The sequence below is a fragment of the Carassius auratus genome, chromosome 14 (genome assembly GCF_003368295.1).
Source record: "Carassius auratus strain Wakin chromosome 14, ASM336829v1, whole genome shotgun sequence".
Lineage (NCBI taxonomy): Eukaryota > Metazoa > Chordata > Actinopteri > Cypriniformes > Cyprinidae > Carassius > Carassius auratus.
In genome coordinates this window covers 19,703,930-19,727,928 of record NC_039256.1, presented here as the reverse complement: position 1 = coordinate 19,727,928, position 23,999 = coordinate 19,703,930, and the positions used below count along the sequence as shown (strand labels likewise).

The window sequence follows — 23,999 nt, the reverse complement described above, 5'->3', positions numbered from 1 at the left end:
ACCGGAGTATTTGGTTACAGATCGCTCAGTGTATTATCTCTCCTGTGACTCCGCTCCACTCACACATGCTGATCCAGACCTGCCTTCAGTCTGTGCGCTGGTTAGTCACACGTTCAGTAGCATAATGCAAAGTATTTGTGATCAGTTTATTTGAAACTTTAGCTTTATTACATTTACATCATACAAACACAAATATTAAGCTTTCACCATTTTTATACAAGAAATTCACATTTTAAAAGTATGAAAGTAGCCCATGGTGTACCAGTTCAGGGTTGACTGGTCAATTTTTATTTTTACATTTGATGAAAATCTCACATTCAGTATCACAAAATATTATATATATATATATATATATATATATATATATATATATATATATATATATATATATATATATATATAATATTTATATATATATATATGTATATATATATATGAGGTTATGTGGCTGGTTGGCACAATTTTTAAAGGAACAGAACAGATGTAAGTGTTTACTTTAAACCAGACTAACACCACTTAACCCAAATTTGCCATATAGTGTTTTAAATGATTAAATAAAAATGTATGCCATATAAAAAAAAATTGACATATAGTGTTTTTAATGATTAAATAAAAATGTATGATACATCATTAATTTTATTTAACTTTTACAATCTTTTAAATTATAAATAGGGAGACTTTAGAAGATGTTTTGCTCCTCAAAATATCTGTTTATACTTGTTGTGCCACCCACGTATTTAGGACTGCAGTATATCAATAAAAATAACTTGTTAATCAGACAAAGTTATCGTTCAATCAGTATGGGTATTCAGTGACTGATTCTTGAAATATTAGATATTTGGATGGCATAAAAGGTATAAACAGGTACTTTGAGGAACAAAACACTTTCTAAAGTCTCCCTATTGGTTGTTTAAAATATTGTAAAAGTTTTGAAAATTAATAATATATCATGAACCATTATATTAGCAAGAAATGATGTTACCTGGAAATCTAAATTAATCACAGATATCCAAACTGTACAACAAATTAAAAAGGTTTCCCATTACTAATATTTATAAAGTAATTTTTATAGATGTCTTTACAGAACCGGTGTGGGTCAAAAGGGCACACATTCAGTTTTGTGGCAACACCTAAATATTATGACCCCAAAATGAACCCTGTACCAGCCAGATCTTATGTTGAGCCAGACTTAAACCCCCTCTTTCTGAATTTGTCTTGATAACCCCCATAAAAAACACTATAAAAATAGCAATGAAAAATATCTATATACAAATTTTGTTCATTTAAACACTGTGACTACAGTTATTGTGCTCATCATGTTATATTGCAAAACACCTTTTCTGTTATTGACACTGAACACTGTTAAGGTTTCGGACAGGCCCAGAATTTTTTACATAAAGCAAACATCCCTTGTAAAAACTCGTCATTAAAGAAAAGTTGCAGTTCTGCTAACATAAATCTGTCAAGAGGTGGCAGCACTGAATAACATGCTGCCCTAATGAGAAAATAATTATATAAATTCTCAAATCAAACAGTGTCTTGTATATGCAGTCTACATTATTAGCACAAATATTGTGAAATTACTGCATAGCACATTTAACATGGTGTGGTTTTCTTATAATGCCCACGTGAACTCCTTCAAAAAGTGAACCAGGGAAATGCCCTGTAGTGTCAGGGATGGCATCATTCAGCGAGGAAGCAGAGGATAACTTCTCTCACTTGTATTCTGACGAAAAACATGGCTTTTCCTCCTCCTGTTCATAAACAAAGAGAAAAATGTCCATTATAAACTCACTGCTACATCATCATTTGAGTGACTCTTCAATTAGTGGCACTTCTGGTCACACCAGCTAGCTTGCAAAAAATTCAACTTAATCTGCCATTTCTAATATATACTATTAATATGTTTATATACAATTATTTATTATATTGTCCGCATAAGCATGTACATTTAAATCAGCATTAGAATTTACAATACACAATAATCACTTATATTTAAAAAATAATCTATTGTTTCTGATTTAACCATATTAACACTTTTTATGTGTGTATTATACATGGGAAAGTAAAAAAGAGAAATTCAGTTACACACTATAAACACTAATAAACAATATTAGAAAAGTAATTAAATATGCAATTAAAAGGTTTACAGCTATTATAATAAACACATTCAAATCTCCACCAAAAATTCTGTAAAAAAACAACAACAACAACAAAACACAGCATTATACTGTATGTGATGAGTTTCTTTGCTTACCTTTGCCAGATAAACAGGCCAAACATCAACAGTAATGATATCACATCAGCCGAGATCCATATTCCCATGTAGATATTAGGCTCCTTTCATTATTACGTGGAAAGAGAGATACACAAACACAAAGGATTTCAGTTACATATTCAGACAAGCCCATGTGAACAAGAAATTGATTTTTTTTTCTCTTTTACGGCAGAATACACAGTGATAGGTGACAAGATAGGCTGAGCTTTACCAGATGCCAGTCAGGCTTAGACATGTTTTTGAGGATGTGGCAAGCATTGGTGGTCACTGAACTGGCCCCTGAGCACCACAGTAATGAGAAGAGCCAGGGCTCATTCACAACCCACAGATTCACGGACACATTTTTTTCCCGCAGCTCACTGTACAGTGAAATAAAAAAGAAATGTATGTCAAAATAAAATCTTCCCTCAAATTCACTTGTCTTTGGCTTCATCTCAGCGACCTTTAGACAGGTCGCGACAAGCCAGTTTTTGTCACAATAGACAGGAGTGGCAAAACCGTTTTAACATGCAGTCTTATTCATCAGTCAAGATTTTCTTGTTTAATTCTATTCTTTCTTCATCTTTACTGTCAGGTAAAATTATTAAATGACAGGTGCACCCAACCGGATACAATAGCGTCTGGAAAAGGTTTCATCAATCATCATGTGTTGTATTTTGGTACTCTTCATTCCTGCTATTATAATCATTAGAAGATACATTTGTAGGTTTAAGCTTCAGATTGGCATTCATTTTTCATAGCAATTCTGTCATCTTTATAAGAAAATATAACCCTGTGAGAATGTTCCCTAAGGCTGTGAGATCATACCAACATGGATGACAGCAGCATCATGTCTCTGCATGTCAGATAGCCTGCACCGATCCTCCTACACTTACCTTATTTCGTGAGCATTCAGTGAACTGTATTTCATATTCAGAAAGCTTCCACCATCCGCATTCATGTCTTGTTCATTATGATACACCTGCTTGAACCCTGGTGCAATGTTTCTCACTTCGTGCCTAAATTCTGAAGGGAGCCACCATATCTGAAAGTGATGCACAAAATTACAATTACATTCAGTGGTGTAAAAACATTGTAACATTAAACTCAAAAACACTCAAACAAAAATCAGAAATGTTGCCTTATGTGATAGAAACAAATATTTAATTTCACTGATATTATTACCTTGTCTTGTGAGATGCCTGATTTTTTGATCGTTTCAGTGGTGTAGTAGGAGTCACTGTTTTGGAATCCTGTTGAGTTTTCATCATTTTTGAGGTCAAATATGAGGGAGACATTATGCGTTTTGGCCATGACTAAGAGCTCATTAAGAGAAGGTACTGTCTGGTTATTAGCCTCCATCTTCTCTTCCTTTGAGAGCGATGCCACTGACTGAAATGGATCTGTCTACATTTGAAAAATCAAAAGATCTCAGTTGAAACAAAGTTGTCATTTTGACATCACACTGCTGAAGAACTGATACGGTGGGAGAACTTTTTGTTCTCTGCTCGATATCTGCTCATACTGATGAAAGCTGCAACTTCAGTGGAGTTCAAGGTTGTTTGCTCTAATCAACAGACATTCCTTCTCATGTTGACTGCTTTATCTAGTTTGCATTCAAATTCAACTGCACATGAGCTGTCTTTACAACAGATCTTTCGTAATATAATATGATGAATATAATTGTGTAATATTTTGAAAAAAAAAAAATTATATTTCCATTATATTATTACATTACAGCAATTACTGTCAATGTGTTGGACTATATAAAAGCTATATATATATTGGAAAACTTAAATAAAATAAGGGCAATTGCAGATAAAGGTAATTGCAAAGGAATTGCAGATAAAAAAAAAAAAAAATCTTTGTCCTCACCCTTACAAACCATTCGCCTGCATTTAAAGTCTTTAACTCCTCTAATGTGAAGTTAGTGTTCACGTCGCCATCTCGACCTAAAAACTTATCCTTCACGTCAGTTGTTCGCAGCAAAAAGCTTGAACCATTGTCATGCATAAGAAAAGGCTTCTTGTCCTTACTGAAAAAAAAAGAGACGAGGATTGGACACACATAAAAACACAGTATACACACACATATATAAATATACACACAAAACCAAACCAAGTGTTTCGGGAAACAATCCATTACCTGAGTTGCACATCTGTTTCAAATGCCACCACATCACACTCCATACTCTTCCTGAATGACATCATGGTGTTCTCTGGAGCCATCTAAACACATCATTATTCACATTTAAGAGACCATTATTTTACTAAATAAATATGTTCAGGTTTGCATGCCCTGTTTCAACAAAATTCAAAAGCTGTAGCATCTGTGTTCTTCACACGCCTCTGTTTCTATTCACAGTTAAGCTCCAGTACCCTGGTGAGTGCAGGGAGACAAACCAACAGAGCTTCAGATGTCAAAACACCTCCTCCACCTTCACCGCCAGAGACATTTTACAGCTTTTATAGGAACTGTAGATAGTCAGCTATTCAAATGATATTTTTGGATGTGGACTTCATGTTCTGTAATGACTGTAAATGTATTCACTGCGATTATTGTATCTATAAACTGCTAATATTTGAAAAATGGTTCAACAGACTGAGATGTTAATGAATCACATTCTCCCAAATTGATAGCTTACAACCTGGGAACAATGCCATAATCATCATAATCCTAAACCGATTCAGAATCTACAGCAGATGATTCATCGTGTGGCATGTCAAATTTATTCTAACAAAATTATGTGACAATCCTCATGCAGTTTACCAACAACATGAATAAAGAGCAAAGACAAGATTTTGAAGGGCACGCCAGTGTAAACATGTTTTAACACATGGAAAGTATGTCTCAAAATGAAAGTTACAACTAAGGCGTAACCACTTACCATCGGAGCACCGCGGTGTCCAATGAGAGCTGGTTTTGGGGGAAGATTATTGGTAATGCATGGAGAGCAGATAGCAAGAGGACAGAGAAACACAGCAGCAGACACTACCAGGAAGGTCATCATTATTAAAACCTTACAAGCTACAAAGACAAAGACACACAGAAAAATATTCAGACACAAAGACTGACATAATTTGGCATTATTAAAGGCATCACTGGTGCTAACTTTCACATATACATCAACTGGTAACATATAACATTATGCTGTTAACATTATGCTGGTAACATTATTCTGTTCATAATGTGTATATAATCCTACAATGCTCTGTTCATAATGTACATACAATCCCTACATTGCATTCCTATTTATATTCTGTATATACTCTGCTCAATACAGTATATAGCAACTCCACTGTACATTCTGTATATCATAGCTTCACTTATACTCTGCACTTTTATATAAAACACTATATTCTTGCACTTCTGGTTAGGTGCTAACTGCATTTCATTAGCTCTGTACTTGTACTCTGCATAATGACAATAAAGTTGAATCTAATCTAATCTAATATCAAAAGGTATAAAGTACACTGTAAAATACAGGTAATATACAAATTCTATAGATTTGAATTGAAATATTTTTTTTAACGTCTGTGCATTTATCTGTTTGCTGAAAAGCAATCTAACAAGCAATATAGTGTGCACTCAGAAGTTGTATTTGGAGACACTGACCAGCTGTTTTTGCTCTATGATAACTCTGGAACACCAGCCAGCTGATCAAGGTCAAAGCCACCACACCACACAGCTGCAGGAAAGGAGCAGTGGCCTGCGGGAAACCAAAGAGGGGATTTGAATACACTGTGCAGTACAACAATAGTGGTGTAACTAGAGATATGGACACCTGAGTGACAGGCTTGTGATTAATACAGTACACTATAGCATCATGCAGAGGAATATGCATGCTACCGGAGTAAAATAACACACTGCCATATAGAACAGATAGGGTGACAGGAAACACAATGAGAACCAGCTGCGAAGACATAAAGGACAATGTACCATTACAGAAATGATGAATGGCTGAATTCTTCTAACCTGAAATGACATATAGACACTTTTCCACTCTTCTTTCCATTTTATACAAATTCCAGCTGTGCCTAAAGTAACAGTGAGGAGACCTAAAAACAGGAACACCTGAACAGAGAATCATTAATGTACTGGGATCATTCATTAACATCTTGTAAAACTTCCTTCATGCACTATGACCAACAATGATATAGATTGTTACCCAACAGTTAAAGATAAATAATATGAGATTGCTTCCTCAAATATGAGCACTGAGGTTCTTTTGAAGCTAATTTTAAATTCAGATTTTATGTATAACAATTGATACATTAACCTGAAATAAATTTTCAAATATATTTATAAGGGGCAAAAATTGTTTGTTTTAAAAAAATATATAAAAACTGCTCTCGCTCTTTTTACATTATAGTTTTAAAACAATTGTTTATATAATATTTTCATAACTGACTTTAAGATGGCCTGTGTCTGGGACAAGATATATACAGTAATAACGCAGAGAAGGCATTTAAGAGGTAGCAAAAATACTGAAAACAACCAACAAAAAGTACAAGTTGAAAGGGTAAAGATTACCTTATGCAGACAGTGTAAATTTAAGGGCTCTCTGATTGCTAAATGCAGCAATCCAAATACCTGAAATAATAACAATAAAAAAAGAATGTTCTCATTGGTATAGCCATTGTTTATGAATGCTATAAGCTGAGCAATCTGGATCACATTATCCCCTGCAGTGTTTCAATCCTCTCTTCTTACCAGCAGAAGAAGGCAGTATATGGCCAGCACAGCAGAAACAACCATCACTATCATGTACCAGCTCACCCATTTTTTTAAGGTTTTGAAGGCAAGCCTGCAAAAGAAAATGAAACCGCAAAACGACAACCAGGTTTTACATGTAAACTTGGAAATACTGGGCCAAACAATGTGGTCATATAATCAGCAGGTGTGTAATTGTGTTTACGTGCTCACCAGTTTACATCATCATGGTCGTTGAAGGCAATAAAACAAACGTACATCCAACTCAGGGCAAGTATGGACACAAGACACAGAAAGGAGAACCAGCAGCAAGCCCTCTATATACAAACAAAGCAAGAATTCACACTTCAATCATCTCTTTTCTTTTTCTGCAAGCTCTTCTCTTTGTCCTATTTACTGCACTAAAAAGAAGAATATGTTTATTTAAAACTTTCCCTCAATGCTCCACCTGTGTGCGTGACGTGATGATTTAAAGTCATAGGTTAGCCACAAATGAGAGCCTAGGGGCACTGGCACCGAGCCATCGTCTTCTCACGTTGAGTTTCGCCTACTGATCCCAATATTCAAAATAGGGGCCAATCTCTAAAGCGAGTGGTTATTATGATAGCTGATTGTTGCGAGTCCATCCCACACAGGGTTTTTATCAAATCTCTGAATGCAGCGGTAATTGTTTCTGACACAAATCAAAAGAATCGGGAGCCTTGCTTTTGTATCCAGGCTACTAATTAACATACTTTTCTGCCTGTCATGATCATCAGTCTTCACAGCTTTGTACTCACTTAAAAGGAAAGAGCGTTTACATGAGAATCGTTCATTAAGGAGGCTTTCAGTGACAACAATTTTCTTTGATTCTGTTCTAGATTTATTAGACATGGTAAACTATTCCGCTTCTCTCAACTGATTGTGCCATGTGAAAACTGTCTACAAATTCTAAGAGGTAATGGGTGCATCATTGATGTGCAACTTCATTTTGCAATGTTAAGAATAAAATAATAATATCTCACATTTTGTGTCCTGGTTTGACTGTTCCATTGACAACTGTAGATTCCTCTGAGGCAGGTTCGGAAGATCGAGAACATTGTTGTTGTTGTTTTCCTCCTCTAATGATTCCAGCTGAATGTATATGGATGAATAGGGGTCCAGGATGTAGTGAGGTTAACTCATTTATACTGGTGCAGGTGTTTGATATTGAATGACTCACTGCCTGAAATCGAGTAGGAGGGAAGAGAATACAAGATGGTGGTTATGCAAGGAAACCTGTTCTCAAAACTCAAAACTGAACTGTGCTCACAATGCCTGGCTTAGTTAGTTAAAAGCCCTTGAATAAGGGTTAGAGAGAAATATATAGGCTCCAGCCACATGACACAGCAGGTATGGAAAGGTTGAATTTAATTATGAAGTAGTGGTCTCAAAAGCCCCGAAGCAGAAAACTATAACAAGATCTGTCACTCAACTGCTACAGCTGTGAATGATAAATAATATCATCTATTTTAACCACACCCTATAATAAAATGTTGCCTGATGTTGGAACATAGTAATCTGAGTGTCCTACTGTAAACTATATGAACAACTGATATGAGATATTAAGGATTATACGGAGCAAGTAAAAATGCATTGCCCCTTGTTTTGACAGGTTGTGCATAACCTGAAATATAATCTTCAGTGTTATGACGATGTTCTTTCCGTGGAGGCATTTTTTGTTTTCCAGGTTCAGTGGGTGTCAAGACTCACGATCAGATAAACATGTCTTAGCAGTAAGTGCTTTAAGTGCTAAAGGCAACTCAGTAAGGAGCTGATTAGCACATCAGGAAGGCAAAATCATATTAGAACAGAAATATAAGTAAAATACCTGTATGTTCTTATATCTGACAAGGAAAACAACCTATAATAAGGTATAAAACATTATAACTGTCTAAGGCGAAGGGGGACTAGTTCTCCCGTTATCAAGTGTTATAAAGTTATCAAGCAGCGCAAATAAAGCCTTTCGTGTAATCCCTCCTACTCTGTGGAAAGAAATTGAATTGAAAATGACAATGGAAGGCATTTATCGGGGATAACAAACTCAGGCATCAATCAGAAAATACACCCAATCCATGGATTGACATTTCACTTAAAGTGTGGTTTGAAATTGTTACAAAGAACAAATTGACACACAACAATAAACTGCTAAGGTGGATGGGATATGATACAGAATCTTCCCCTAATAGAAGAGACAATAGATTAAAAAATTGGGAACAAAGGCCTCATATGTTTTGGGAACTCTTAGAAAATAAGAACTGTAAAAGTTTTGAAGAAATCAAAGAAAATTTTGGTCAGGAAAAATCAAGATTTTTATAGATTTTTGCAAATGAGGCATTATTTAGAGCATGATATAAAAAAGGAAAATTTTGATGTTGATGTAAACATTATTAAACTCTTTATCTAATATCCCTTTCAATTTTTACACATTTTATTTGGGAAGACTTTATATGCAAGGCAAAAAAATGTTTAAAATTATGCTACTGTACTAGCAGGAAAAATGGGAATTACTAGGAAGTAGCTAAAGGTGGATGCACCAAGAAAGGAAAATTAGGTTGATGTGATGCATGATATATAAATTATGGAGAAAGTGAAGTACACTGTTAGATTTGGTTTGAGACGTTGTGGAATGGATTCTTGGAATTTATTAGGCCAATAAGATCAGACTTTGTGTAAAATAGAATACCTGGGAAACTCTACTATTGTGGTTGGAGGGGGGTGGGTTCATTTAGTTCTGGGGAAAAAAATCTTGTATGATCTTGTGTACAAATATTTTCACATTCATAGAAATAAAAATTGCACAGTGTCAGTCGAACCTTTGAATAAATTTGAATTCTGAATGTTTATCCTGATCTTAAAGGACTCTTTTTAATCTAAAGAAATATACATTAAATCATTGTTTAAAAATATATTTATGGTCAGAATTTTAAAAAAAAAATACTTTTATCCTGCAAGAATGCCTTAAATTAACCAAAAGTTACAGTAAAGACATTTACAATGTTAATGTTGCTGGACTTTCTATTCGAAGTAGTATGGCTTTCACAAAAATATTAAACAGCACAACTGTTGTCGACATCAATAATAAGAAATTTTACTTGAGCACCAAATCAGCATATTATGATTTCTGAAGGACCCTGTGACACTGAAGACTGGAGTAATGATGCTGACAATTCAGCTTTGCATTACCAGAATAAATTACTTTTACACTAAAGGAAATTTGTGTAGATAATTCTGCTGTGGCAGAATACTATTTCACAATATTACTGTCTTAATGTATTATTTGATCAAATAAATGAACCTTTGCTAAGCATCAAGTGTTTACTAGTGCTTCTCAAATTTCTACAAATGTCACAACATTTCTACAGTTTCTTTTGTTTTGTAAAAGGAAAGCTGACAATACCACTTCTTGGATCTTGTCACGAGATCTTGATTTGTCAAATCTTCACTTAGCATCATAAAATCATACACATCATAAAAGTATCAAAGGTTAGTTTTAAAGCTCAAGATATTCACTCTCCAGTGTGTCTGCCGGGTAAACACCATTCTGCAGGGATCAAGGGGCCAGTGTAACTTTTTAGGTCTGGTACAGATCATGACATACAAAAATACATAGGCTATAGGCCCATATGGATGAATCATTAAAAGATCGCGATTTAAATTCAAACACACGCAATATATTATTCCTATGACGATCATTCTCTACGTAGCCTTTATTAAAACATGTGAAATCACAGTCACATCAGAATATCAAACTTTCGCACATCCAGAGAGAGCAGCGCTCATTGATGTTAGCTTGGTGTTTAAAACAGCTTCACAATCAGTCAACTACACAGCACGTTACATTTCTGTGTTGCAAACATTAAATAGTCTACTAATAACGAAAGTATTGGGATAAAGGTTTAGGCTATATGCCGGATATAGCTGATGCTGGCAGCCGCTTTCAATATCAGAAACTGACCTTTGGAACTCATTAGGCTACGCTTCAAATAAAAACGATAGAATCAAGTTCATTCATTTATGTAAAATATATATTTATTTAAAATATGTATTATATAGTTGAAATAAAGGAATGAAATCGATTCGATCGTTTCTGAAGGAATCTCTCGGTTGAATGAATTAGACATTTTAACAGTTACTGGTCGCTATCTATTGTGTAACAGATGGCCTTCAATCTTTATTTGAAGCATAATGACTTCCAAAGGTCAATTTCTCATATTGAAAGCGGCTGCCACAGCATCAGCTGTATCCAGACTATAACTTGATTATTTACATATTTTTATTTTTATTAGGCTCATTTATAACATTTTAGACTCATTTATAACAATAAATAAAACATTTAGTTAGAAACCTAAGTGAATTAGCCTATATATTATTTCGTTTTTGTCTAATGTTTTGTTTTCAGAATCGTGGGAGACCGGTGATTTCTATTCTAAAAGTCAATTATCCACAGTCTACTATTATAACTGTTTATAATAGCCTATCAAAATGTATAGCCTAGACAAGGGGCCCGTTCTTCGTATGTCGCAAACTCAGTTGGTTGGATCTGATTGATGATTTGATCTTGGATTTGGTCCTTCGAAGCTAATCCTGGATTTGCTGTCATAGCAACAGGTCCTTAAATTAAAATCTGCTTGGGAGGTTTAATATAGATAATGTTGAGTCGTGCAGCTTTCATGGCAGTGGCTAAATGGAGCGCACCAGATGCAGATAACAGGGGGCAAATTCAAGCTCAAACCGCTCATGTCATGTCAAACATGTCAGCCCATGTCAGAAGCAATATCTGTATAAATCACGCGGTATTAAAGAAACAGCTCACACAATGTAATTAACATCAAAATAAATTCACAAGAGCAAGTATATTGTTTGCACATGTTTATTTACATTAAAGGCCAAATAACTAAAATAATAATAGCACAAGTATAGATCAGGAAAATCTTTAACTCTATCTAAATATAATTTAATAATTGTAATGCCTTCTGATCCTTTCCTTAGGAAAGTGTGCTAAATAGCTAATGTAACATAAAAATACTATACATACAGTATATATGTTTCTATTGTATTATGGAGGGACACTTTCATAAACTTTTCTATATTATACATTATACAATGGTAAATATTACAATAACATAGCACAACAACAGTGATCAGCAATAATGATAAGCCTTCATTCACAATAAAAATAATAATGTCATATATACCATAACACAGTCTTGGGGTTAAGAAGTGGATTATCCTTCATCTGAAATGTTTGTCTTTTCATCCTGAAATGCAAGGCAACTGTTGTATCACAATAATTAGAGACCACAGTTTCCACAAATCCCTTCACTCGATTGGGATGTTCTCTTTTACTCTGGACTGCAAGGGCAGTGACTGTAACATTTTGCGTATTTTGCAGTATTAAACATATACAGTCTATTTATTAAACATGTATTTATACAGATTTCATCAGGCTCAGAAAATTCTTCAAAAAGAACACAAAGAATGGCCTTCTCAGCTGCCATAGTTGCAACTCTTGTGTCATCGGAACAGGGTGTTCAACTCATCACCGTTTTTGTTTAAAAAATGTTTTGCTCCGTTTTTGTCGGGGCTGAACGCAGCCATGATCTTGACCCTTAGGAAACTTTAATTAATGCAGTCATTTAACAAATCTGTTAAAATATAAAATTCAATGAAGGACTAAGTACTTCATTGAAAAGCCTGTACAAATATTAGAAATGCTGAATATAAATAATTATTAGTCATGTAAAAAAAAAAACTGCACATTTCATTTATCTGTTATAACTTTTATGTAGTTTTGTTCGCTTGGCTGTTTCCTTGTAAAAAAGAAAAAGTCCAGAAAGTTTTTGCTGATCGTGGTTTCGAGTATACATAACCCCTTTTAAACCAACCCATGAACGTGCAATTATCTCAAATAACACAATCCAGCCATACTAATCATCAACAACAGGTGCGTTCGAAGAACGGAATTAGGCAGATCCTGTTTAGCGCGATAATATCATCTTGAATGTGCTGGTTCACTGATAAACATCGTAAACATGTTTCACGGTATGTGGGTCAGTGCAATTCCAGATAAAAAGTCTACATTATATTTTCCTGTATGAAGGATACATAGTAAAAAGTAAAAGCATGACAAGAAGTCTATTTGAAATTAAAAAATATACAATCATACATTGTAACCATTGCAGTGAGCAGTTTCTTTAAGGAACAGCGACACGGTTCACAAAAACCCAGGGTAAAACATGTTATTCAGACTTGACAAGGAATAAAGGAAACTTGCCAAGTGTTTAGTGGATGTTCTGGATCTGCCGACAGGTATGGCAGTAGATTTAATAAGTCACTTAACTCCCCATTTCAGGTCAGAAAAGTACTTTGTCAACTGTAAATCATGATTAGAAGACCCCAGTCGAGATCCTTATCCAGCAGGCTGTCTAAATCTATAGAAATCATCCAGTGTTGGACTAATTCAAGGATTTGCTTAGCATGACACCACATTTCTCAGCGCATACCACAGCTCCTTTGTCATATTTATGACCTGAGATTTTTTAAAGGGTCTTTTCCGTATGAGCCAATTTCTAGGATTTTTTTATCATTCAAAGGGTCTTGCAAAAACTTTTACTTTCTAAACCATTTACACCAACTTTTCAACATTTTTATCTTGGTTGTATGTCAATTTTTTAGGGACCAATAAAATACATTTATAAAAGCACTTATAAAATACATTCAAGTAGAACTGCTGAGCCAACAAAAGAGTGTTACAGAGGAATTGGCATCCAGATTCTGTAGAAGTAGCTGTTTTTTTTTTATCTAAAAACTGAGCCATATTTCAAAAAAATTACTTTAATTTAACAAGTTCAGCAGACATGAGTAATACACATTGTACATTTTTACAAACTATCAAATGCCAGTATAATTTTGTTAAAGGGTTCATATTATGTGATTTCTTGTTTTCCTTTTTAGTGTTATTGTTATTTGTGCATGTACTCATTCAAACATGCCCCCACATGTCTACGTCACAATATGGAAATATTTGCATAATGCCACCCAAATGTTCAACGCAAAGAAACAAAGGCATGGTTTCAGTAACCGCAGTAGTGTTGAAGCAGCCATGTCAGGGAGACAGATGCTTGTGTTTCTATGCAAAAGCAAAGGCACTTTATTTGGACTTCCGGAAGTAGATGCAATGAGGAATCATTGTTAAGATCTGTTTACAACAAAACAGCACAATGTTAGAATTTGTTAGAATTAGAAGATGTTAGAATTTGTGCAACGCATTTTATCGGCGACAGTTTTGTGAACCTAAGAGAGTACAAGACTGACTGTGCAAAGGCTATTTCTAAAATAAAATGGGTCAATTCCTACTTTGCTAAGACAATCTGGGGCTTCAAAATCAGCTACTGAAAGAGTGTGTGTGTGTGTGTGTGTGTGTGAGGAGATCAGTGTTACATCACAGCAGTGAACAGCCTGTCAGACATCCTAGCACCTCAGCTGTCTCAACCGTGACTTGTGTACTGCATCATCACTGTGTTTGTCACGCGACTCTGTTGCCCTTTCAGGATTGAACTGATGGTAAAACTAACGACATTATTTAATCTTTACATTTAAGTTGAAGGCTGAAGCTCGCCATTATGGAAAATGGGCGTTTCCGACGCATGCTTGTGATGTTCAGCCACACGAAGAATTTTTGAGACTTACAAGGATACAACAACAGTTTGTTTCATATGGGATGATCTCTGCCAAAAAGATGTATCCTTTTGTTTTGGAAGAAAAAAGACATTTCAATACTTAAACTGTTGCTGACAGAGTTGACAAGTACACTACATTTGGAAAGAATCAGGTACACCCTAATAGACAAGATTTTGTTATTTGAAAATTTGTGAAGGCTTTAATTTCCTTTTTACAAACTTGTGATTAATATGTTCATTATGCCTTCAATATCTTTTACGACTGAATTGCACTTATGGGTGAAGTTTTTGGGTGGGGTGGGGCGCGGTTGGGGGGTTCTTTTTTTATGTTTATTTGGAAACAGTTGTTGTAGCTGTCATATATATTACAACAGGTTAAAGTGAATGTTTGTTTTATGTTGTGCTGTATGGAAATGTGTATTGTTGTATTTATGTATGTTATTCAGTGTGTGGTGTTTTAAAAATTATTTTGAATGTTCAAGCCCAATAAGGAAGATGTCTTTCTGGCTCTGTTTTGAATTTTTTAACTATTTATGTCTGATGTCAAATATTGCACACTTGCATATGATATATCGGGGATGTCGAACCCTTCTGGTACAAACTTGTTTAGATTTTCTTTTTTTTTCTTTTTTAGATAGATTTTTTACAATTATTATTTCAAGAAATTTTCATTATTCAAAATATGTATTAAAGAAAAAAGAAAGGAAAAGAAAAGAAGTCTATGCAAAACTATGTAAAACATGAATCAAACGGACAAGTGAATGCACATGTTGTTGAGAACAATGCATGTGACTTGTCTATGTTGTGAAATAAAAGAATTAACCAGTTGAAGAATTGTTCATGAAACCCTGAATTTCACTTTCTTCATTAAACTTGAACTACAAACTTCAGACTGCTGTGATACGCATGAAAATCATGTGCCCATTTTTGTAGAACATACAATATTACAGTAAGTGAATTAAATTAAGTAAATACACTAGCTCTGCCAAATAAAATAATCAAGTTGTTGATGTCACATTTTCTTTATTAAAGCATTTAAGTACCATTGTGTGTGTGACTGCGAGAGCCTTCAACCCATTCTAAAACGAATTCACAACCTCAGGTCTTGATCTGCAGTTCAGTGACATCATGGGACAATTACATGTCTTTTTTTTAACCCAAGGGCATTTAAAATATTATTAAGGTTAAATTTAGTTTATCAAATCGACCTCACAGACACATTTCTTTATTTGCAACAAGCAACTTGCAATTTGTAATAATTTCCAAATCCAAGTAAACGTTTAACCGAAACGTGTTTTTTTTACTCCATAAACACGGTTTAACTTTAACCTCTTAATAACCCGTGATTTGCCAAAATTCTGAACTTTTGTTTTTGCAAATATGTGCATTTTTTAATGGTAGCATGCCATGGTTTACCTAAATCTGTTTTTTATATTTATTTACAAGGATGCTATAAGCACCTGTAATGACTAACACACACGACGATATTCAGGTCGCACGCCATTCAGTAATATTAGATAAGAACAGATCTTAGTTAGTCGAGAGAGAAAACTGATTTTAAATATATACGTTGGTTCCTTACCTTGCTTTAAAAAGTACATTTAATAGTGAAAACCCCGTCAGACTCCCAAACTTCAGCACTCTTCGGCAGTCTGAGCACTCGAGCTCGTGCTGAGACATAAATCCCGTGGACCGAGTATAAATGAGGCGCTGACAATGAATGAGCTTCACATTACTTGAAGGCTGCTTTGTATGTATGGACAAGCACCAGTGGAGTTCCCAGAGGGCGCTCAAAGAGCTACATTCAGATTGGGAATCTTAAGCGTGTACCCATTTAAGTCTTATGAAAGCATGAGATGCTGCCTGACACATATATATATAAAAGATCTTTATAATAACATTTCTGTCCACTGGCTTTAGCCCTCCTTTATGTACATTTTCATAAACATATAGTAATGCATGCATAAACAAGTATAACCTAAGGAACAAATAGAAAAATCAGAAGTAATAAAATAAAAATAAAATTTGAATTAAAATTTAAAAAAGGCAATAGTTTAGACTTATATACAGGAAATAATATATGTGGAATATGTGTTTCCATATAGCTCTTAAAGCCAGTAATGTAATGCTACTGTTTTTTTTATGCTGTTCTCATTTTGTGGTTTTACAAATAATGTATATTTGGGTGGCTGACATATAAGCCTGATTTATATATATATATATATATATATATATATATATATATATATATATATATATATATATATATATATATATGTATTACTTCAACTATTAGGCATCAAAAATAATGAGCTGTGTTGTACTGACTCGTGAATTTCCAAAAATATGTGGTCTTTTAGATGTTGTTCTGGATATTGGATTTATTTACCAATTTGGTGCATTTGTGCCTAAAATTGTCATAGGGTGTGACATAAAAGTCATTTTATATAAAATGTAATTGGGATATTCTCTCCCTAAATAACTAACTTCACCATACATCTTTATCATTACTATAAGATTGAAAATTATTTTGTGCAGATCCATTAGATTTTGTATTATTTTTCCAAATCATCATGCAGAGTAAGACATCTCTCCTCAGCCTTTCCAGATATTTCTGACAAACCCTAAAAAAAAATGAAACATTGGTTTTAAACTTTTAAAAATGTATTAATGAAACTCACGAATATGAACAAATCAAACACCATCTCACTTCAAGAACCTTTAACACGAACATTTTAAGATGAGAGAATGTGTGTTTATAATTGTAATTATAATTGTTAAACAGTAAAAATGTCATCAGCTTACAATTAGTCAAATGTTTTAGATTGAAAATATATAGACATTTATATTAGTAATAACGGATAATAACAGATTCACATGGAATCTTTAAACAGTGGAAGCTGAGAAGACAAAGACATTTCAGAACATATTAAACTTCAGCCAGTCAATCTGTGAGAGCTTGGCAGACCTGTGAAGAGCATCTGGCTCTGATATTCTGCAAACTATGTAATCTCAGCTGTAAAGTATGGTGTCTGGTTTATCTGGACACATGAAGACATTTGTCACCTACTTGCTTCACTCTTATAAGAAAAGGTTCAAAAATGAAACTTTTGAGGTTCTTGGAGATTGCAATTGTGGGGGAACCCTAAAGGTTCATTTTCGAACCTTTTTGAAAAGGTTCTAATTGGAACCTTCACTTAAAGGTGCTTTAATGACCCTCATCAATTCCTTTATGAACTTTTTTCTAGATAACAATAACATTATTATTATTAATATTATAAATTACTAATATAATTTGACTATATAAACAGAACACCATGATTGTCCATAAACTGTTTAATACATAAATATGTATTACAAACAAGCCAACAAACACATACATAAATAAATAAGCAACAACCAATATCATGCATTTATATACATACACATTCATTCATTCAACCCCCCTCCCAAAAAAAATTTAAATAAATAAAATCTGGCCATTGTGGGTGGCATATTGGTTTTGGCATTTTGACACACTAAACGGTTAAACAGTTTTCAATAAATGTTCCAACTCTGAAGCATATTCAGTGTTGAATATGAAGTGTAGAGCTATGTTCACATCATCTGCTTCACAGACCTCCTCCTCCCCTTCCATCATTATTTCTAAAAGAGACTATGCATCCAAGCCACGTCCAAAGTGGAAAACTGTTCTGTGGTCAGACGAATCAAAATTTGAAGTTCTTTTTGGAAAACTGGGACGCCTTGTCATCCGTACTAAAGAGAACAAGGACAACTCAAGTTGTTATCAGCGCTCAGTTCAGAAGCCTGCATCTCTGATGGTATGGGGTTGCATGACTGCGAGTGGCATGGAAAATTTACAAATCTGGAAAGGCACCATCAATGCTGAAAGGTATATCAAAGTTCTAGAACAACATATGCTCCCATCCAGACGTCGTATCTTTCAGGGAAGACCTTGCATTTTCCAACATGACAATGCCAGACCACATACTGCATCAATTACAACATCATGGCTGCGTAGAAGAAGGATCCGGGTACTGAAATGACCAGACTGCAGTCCAGATCTTTCACCCATAGAAAAGATTTGGCTCATCATAAAGAGGAAGATGTGACAAAGAAGACCTGAGACAGTTGAACAACTAGAAGCCTGTATTAGACAAGAATGGGACAACATTCCTTTTCCTAACTTGAGCAACTTGTCTCCTCAGTCCCCAGACGTTTGCAGACTGTTATATGAAGAGGAGGGGATGCCACACAGTGGTAAAAACTTTTTTGAGAAGTGTTGATGCCATGAAATTTAAAATCAACTTATTTTTTCCTTTAAATTATACATTTTCTCAGTTTAAACATCTGATATGTCAACAATGTCGTATTCTGAATAACATATTGAAATTTGAAACTTCCACATCATTGCATTTTTTTTTTATTCACAATTTGTACATTGTATAATTTTGTACAACTTTTTTGGAATCGGTATGTATTTCCCCAGGTGAAAAGGATGTTACTTTATTCCAACCACTGGGCATACTGTTGAAAGAAGCAAGCTATCCATGGTAGAGATTTCATCTTCTTCAACACATTTATCAGTCATCATGTCTCAGAGAGTGTGATTCAGAGATGTCAATAGTTGAGGAACTCCAGTAAGAAAGGCTGTCAATAGCTGTTTTATTCACTTAAAAATTGGAATGGAAGTAATTATTTTCTCTTTAATACATGATGCCATTGATTTTTTGATGAGTGCGCTATGTTAGTAATAATAACGTTACTCGCTTGATGGAAAGGGTTGCCTTGCATCAGGTGTTCATAACAAAACTAGCCCAAACTAACCGCGTTTCGAGGGGGCCCCGGGTAAAAACTGCGTTCCAGGTGCTAAAATAACATTGAAAATGTAATGAAAATGACATGAAAAACATCATGCGGCAACAGTGATGAAGTGTGCAACACTGTGATGGATAGTAATGTCTAAAAGACACAGAGCGCTGTCTCCATGTGACCACAACAGCTTGAAGTTGTCCAGTGTGGCACTGCGGTCAAGACAGCCGCCAACTGCTGCACTAATAGTAGTACGGCTATCCTCTGTGTATACATATCCTTACAAGTACAATTTTTGCTGGATTATTTGTGTCCCCTTCCAAAATTGCTCTTGAGAAATGTTGTTTATCCTCCCCGTTAGATGAAATTTACACCCCTGCCTCTCGGCAGGATTATGCCCTCTGAACTTAACCTCCTCAAAACAGTATTCTGTGCACTGAAGCCTCATCTTTTTGAAAGAGTTGCATTCAGAAGTCTCATGTTTTCATGTTGATGGCATGCCCAGTTGTTACAATCACATGATTTTGGTTTAGGGGATGTAGAATGGTTTGTTTCTGGTGAACTGCATGTAAGACATTCTGTGCAATGTATCACTCTTACCACTGAAGACTTTGTGAAGTGTGCTTGTAAGGATCCTTCTTTGTTTCTTATGTTTCTTCAATTGTATCCTTTTTCCAGGAAGCACAATGCTGTTCTCATCCAATTTCAAAAAAGCCGTAACCCTCTTTTTTTCTCTCATGGGACATTTTTTTAGCTGCTCGGAAGTGGAACTTCTCACTATTCAACTATTAGTGCCGGTCCTGCATCTTTCTGCTTTGGGGTGTACTTCTTTGTGCCTGATTTAGCCTTTTAACTTTAAGTTGTTTCCTCAGACTATCATTTTGAACTATCAATTTGCTTGGTATGGATTCTTCAGACACCTGTAGATTCTAAGTGGGGCATTCAGGAGAAGAATGGGTAGACTTGACAGAAGGCTCTGGTGTGCTGTGCATTCAGTGATGCTTCAATAGATGGAGGGGTCAGGTTCATAATGGCATTCACTTCTTATTTTCTTTTTCTCTGTTTCTTTTGTATTGTGTTGAAGTTACACTATGCAGGCTGTTGCCTAGACTTGCCATCCTTCCCTATAGAAGATGTCTGTCCTGTGTGAACATGATCTCCTTACTTTTTCCTCCTTTCCTTTAGGACCTCCTCTCTCCTTGCATAGTCAGCATTGAGTCTTTCCCTGTATTTTCGTGTCCTCACTTTACTTGAAATTTCTGCCTGACACAGACAAATAATTGCAACTTTTAATATGTAAAGCATAGCAAACATGGTTAAATTAATTAAAATTAAAATGTATCATTAAAAAAGGTGTATGTGTTATATTGTGTGGCAAAAGTATCATATAGTGTCACTGAAAAACAGTCACACCATATGACGTTTTGTTCAGTTTAGCTAAAAACAGCTAGCTTATACTTAGCATGTAAATTGCCACATGGTGGCAATGCTTTTTAAAAGTTAATAAGTAAAATTTGTAAAAGTGTTTAATTTTTATGTAAATAATGTCACACCATAAGACACCAAACATTGACCACTAATGAACACATCAGTGACAGAGATTTCAAATTAAAAATTAAAACCTCAAAACTCACCTTCACCTTCCAAATTACTCCAGAGGACACTGCAGCATCCTGGAGTCTGACAATCTTGATGTTAGATTAAAAAAGTGACATAGAGGTCTTTATACACCAGTAATTGCTGTTATAATATCTTGTCAGAGGAACAACATAATAATTATTATTATTTTTTTTTTTTTACAAATACCCATTTTTATAAGTAAATGACACAATGGCCCGGTAGAACTGGATGTCATGTCACCCTCCCATTTATAGAATGTGGAATACTTAATAAGGCTTATTAGATTGGATTTTTATTTTTCTAATAAACCTAGACTTTCAAAGTATAACAAGACATTGTATATCTCTTAATGTAAATTTTTGTGTGACATTCAAGTCTTTCCAAAGAAGAGGTAGAGTAAAAAAAAAAAAAATAGGTGTAGGATATTTTTAGTTGAAGTATTGAGTGATTGGGTGACACTATAGTTAATTATTTCTCATTTCTACACCAGATTTACATATAAGCTAATGAACTGAAGCTACTACTTGCTTCTGTTTCTACTGAAACAGTCCAGACAAGTGGACAACAGGAGAGACTGGGGTTTGTTGACCGACTTTATTTATTTATTAGAGTTTATTTTCAGATTAGGTTAATATTTTAAAGCCCATTTCTGATTAAGCACATACCTAAAAGTCTTGCCTACAAAAAGAAAAGATGAAAAAAACCCACTGCACCTATCCTTCAAGTTTATTTGTTAAATGGAAAGAAACATAAACCTTATGATCTTAAAATCCCCTGGAAATTGGGCAACGGGACACGAAGGAGACATATCAGGGAAGTGACCGAGAGGCCACATTTACAGAGTCTGAAAGGTCTTTGGATACTATGCGCGAAACTGTCCCAATATCAATATTTTCTTTACCTCTCCGTAGTTTTTGTTGAGGGAAAAAAAAGAAAAGAAAAAGAGAAGAAAGTGCTAGTCACATGATCTATAGTAGGGCGGGGATAATGTTCGCTCGAGGAGTTCTTGGTGAGTTGACAGAAAAACAAAACCGCTGAGGAAAAGCGGCTGTATATTTTGCTTGTCTTTCATTTTAGTATGATACTATTTGTATCCTCAGTCCATTCTCGCAGCGTTTTGGTAATTTACATGCCTGAAGCTCATTGTGCAGCGCATCTTGTGTTTACTGTCGAATGTTAGCATGCTAGCTTGCTGTACGCACTGTACAATCAGAACCGTAGAGAGTGAATTTACACCCCTTTGATTATAAATCTTTGGTCATTTCATGCTTTAGCCATAAGTATATATTAGTTTTGTAAGAACCTAATTTATTAAAAGTAGAAAACAAACCTTACACTTCAAATATATCGAACATCATAAAGTCACTGTTTACGTTTTCTCGCACCCTCATGTCTAGCTCGAAAAACATGGACCAAAAGATTCCGTATGATGATTATCAACTGCCAGTAGTGTTTCTTCCTTCCTATGAGAGCCCTCCTGCGTGGATCCCTCCACAAGAGGTGACAGTTATTGGAGACTACGTTTTCAACTAATCTTTTGTCATCATATTGACCTAATTGACATTTTTCTTTCTTCTAATCAGAGGGTACATCACCCTGACTACAACAATGAGCTCACTCAGTTTCTACCTCGCACTGTAGTGTTAAAAAAGCCACCCGGTGCACAACTGGGCTTCAATATCCGTGGAGGAAAGGCCTCCCAGCTTGGTATATTTATTTCAAAGGTCAGTTTTGCCAATTAAATCCTTCTTCGTTTATGTTTCAGCTAAAGAATTGACTTCATCATTGTGGTTTTGCTCAAAATGTTTTGACAGGTGGTGCCAGATTCAGATGCCCATAGGGCAGGACTGCAAGAGGGCGATCAGGTCCTTTCTGTCAATGACGTGGACTTTCAAGACATTGAGCATTCAAAGGTAAGATCTGATGAGTCAGTCTGAAAGACAGAAACACGCTGGTTCTCTCATCTTCTAAACAGAATTGGTATGATCTTGATTTCTTTCCTAGGCTGTAGAGATTTTAAAGACTGCAAGAGAGATTTTGATGAATGTTCGATACTTCCCTTACAGTGAGTATTATATGCAAGACCATAATCCAGCTCATTTCATGTGTTGTTTTCATCCAAGGGTATCTAATAATTTGATATTACTGAATATGACGTGTGCAAACCAAATGTGACAGTAGTATTTCAGTCAGCTGATTCAGCTGGAGTTCCTGACATAAATGTGTGTTGTGTGTCTTTTTCTAGACTACCAGCGGCAGAAGGAGAGGACTGTACACTAGATGGCAGAGCTGGCCTTCATGACTGAACCGGTTCAGTGACGCAGCTGATGAGGTGTTGGTGTGTCAGCGAAACCTTCAGCTGCTCTGCATCATCTTCCTCCCACTAACTATCTTCTCTGACTAAGAGACTGCTCAAGGAAATCATCTTCAAACACTTCACGACATGCTCCTTCACCCATAGTGGTGATTTTGAGCTGTGCCAGATTTGAATGCAGCTGTTGAAATTTTCTGATACTTTCCCCTCTTCTGTTTTCTCATCTCTAGGAAAATGTTAATATTCTATGTCATGCGTATGAAAAGAAAACATGGCAGATGTGTTATTTATTGAATGCAATGACTATAGGTGGTTACATCCTGAATAAATTATGATCTGCTATTGATATCTTCACTTAGATGCATTTGTTTAATAAGGCTGAAACTGTTTAATATATCATATATTATTTTCATAACTAGATCTTTTTGTGATTAAATTTTGTATTCCAAAGCAAATCATTTAGATGTTTAATGATTGATGTCCTGCTGATACATTGCTACAGACTACTTAATTGTAATAAAATCAATCTACTCATGAAAATGTGATTTCTGTGCTCATTTAAAAAAATTTAACTTGTATGATG

At 35.0% G+C, this 23,999-nt stretch overlaps 2 protein-coding genes and 1 long non-coding RNA gene across 5 annotated transcripts; 1 reads left to right on the top strand and 2 right to left on the bottom strand.

Moving 5' to 3' along the window:
* Positions 1–630: 630 nt before the first annotated feature.
* On the bottom strand, positions 631–16,391 carry gdpd2 (glycerophosphodiester phosphodiesterase domain containing 2). 2 transcript variants are annotated; one of them, XM_026280519.1, is made up of 16 exons: positions 16,253–16,391; positions 9,675–9,722; positions 7,975–8,174; positions 7,184–7,287; positions 6,971–7,064; positions 6,791–6,850; positions 6,233–6,331; positions 5,873–5,966; positions 5,145–5,284; positions 4,403–4,485; positions 4,133–4,292; positions 3,443–3,664; positions 3,154–3,302; positions 2,490–2,637; positions 2,258–2,340; positions 631–1,754 (listed from the first exon to the last, which is right to left on the bottom strand). In XM_026280519.1, the coding sequence occupies exons 3-16, from the start codon at positions 8,047–8,049 to the stop codon at positions 1,688–1,690; spliced, it is 1,578 nt and encodes a 525-aa protein (XP_026136304.1). In that variant the 5' UTR covers positions 8,050–8,174; positions 9,675–9,722; positions 16,253–16,391; the 3' UTR covers positions 631–1,687. The 2 variants fall into 2 exon arrangements, with proteins under 2 accessions (XP_026136304.1, XP_026136303.1); XM_026280518.1 differs by lacking the exon at positions 9,675–9,722.
* A 2,527-nt stretch (positions 16,392–18,918) lies between these two features.
* On the bottom strand, positions 18,919–21,981 carry LOC113113940 (uncharacterized). Its single transcript, XR_003293653.1, has 3 exons — positions 21,858–21,981; positions 21,117–21,170; positions 18,919–20,745 (listed from the first exon to the last, which is right to left on the bottom strand). It is a non-coding gene; the product is annotated as an uncharacterized LOC113113940 (long non-coding RNA).
* pdzd11 (PDZ domain containing 11) lies at positions 21,930–23,956 on the top strand. 2 transcript variants are annotated; one of them, XM_026280516.1, is made up of 6 exons: positions 21,930–22,111; positions 22,500–22,602; positions 22,686–22,826; positions 22,917–23,015; positions 23,107–23,167; positions 23,348–23,956. In XM_026280516.1, the coding sequence occupies exons 2-6, from the start codon at positions 22,510–22,512 to the stop codon at positions 23,380–23,382; spliced, it is 429 nt and encodes a 142-aa protein (XP_026136301.1). In that variant the 5' UTR covers positions 21,930–22,111; positions 22,500–22,509; the 3' UTR covers positions 23,383–23,956. The 2 variants fall into 2 exon arrangements, with proteins under 2 accessions (XP_026136301.1, XP_026136302.1); XM_026280517.1 differs by lacking the exon at positions 21,930–22,111 and adding an exon at positions 22,118–22,222.
* The last annotated feature ends 43 nt before the right edge of the window (positions 23,957–23,999 follow it).

Bases quoted from the DNA above. Each gene is read 5' to 3' on its own strand.
- gdpd2 (XM_026280519.1), bottom strand. From the start codon at position 8,049: ATGTTCTCGATCTTCCGAACCTGCCTCAGAGGAATCTACAGTTGTCAA. The intron at 7,288-7,974 runs GTGAGATATTAT...GTTTGTATATAG, and splicing joins GTCAAACCAGGACACAAAAT to AGGGCTTGCTGCTGGTTCTC. The intron at 2,341-2,489 runs GTAAAGCTCAGC...TAATAATGAAAG, and splicing joins CTAAGCCTGACTGGCATCTG to GAGCCTAATATCTACATGGG.
- pdzd11 (XM_026280516.1), top strand. From the start codon at position 22,510: ATGGACCAAAAGATTCCGTATGATGATTATCAACTGCCAGTAGTGTTT. The intron at 22,827-22,916 runs GTCAGTTTTGCC...ATGTTTTGACAG, and splicing joins TTGGTATATTTATTTCAAAG to GTGGTGCCAGATTCAGATGC. The intron at 23,168-23,347 runs GTGAGTATTATA...GTCTTTTTCTAG, and splicing joins TGTTCGATACTTCCCTTACA to ACTACCAGCGGCAGAAGGAG.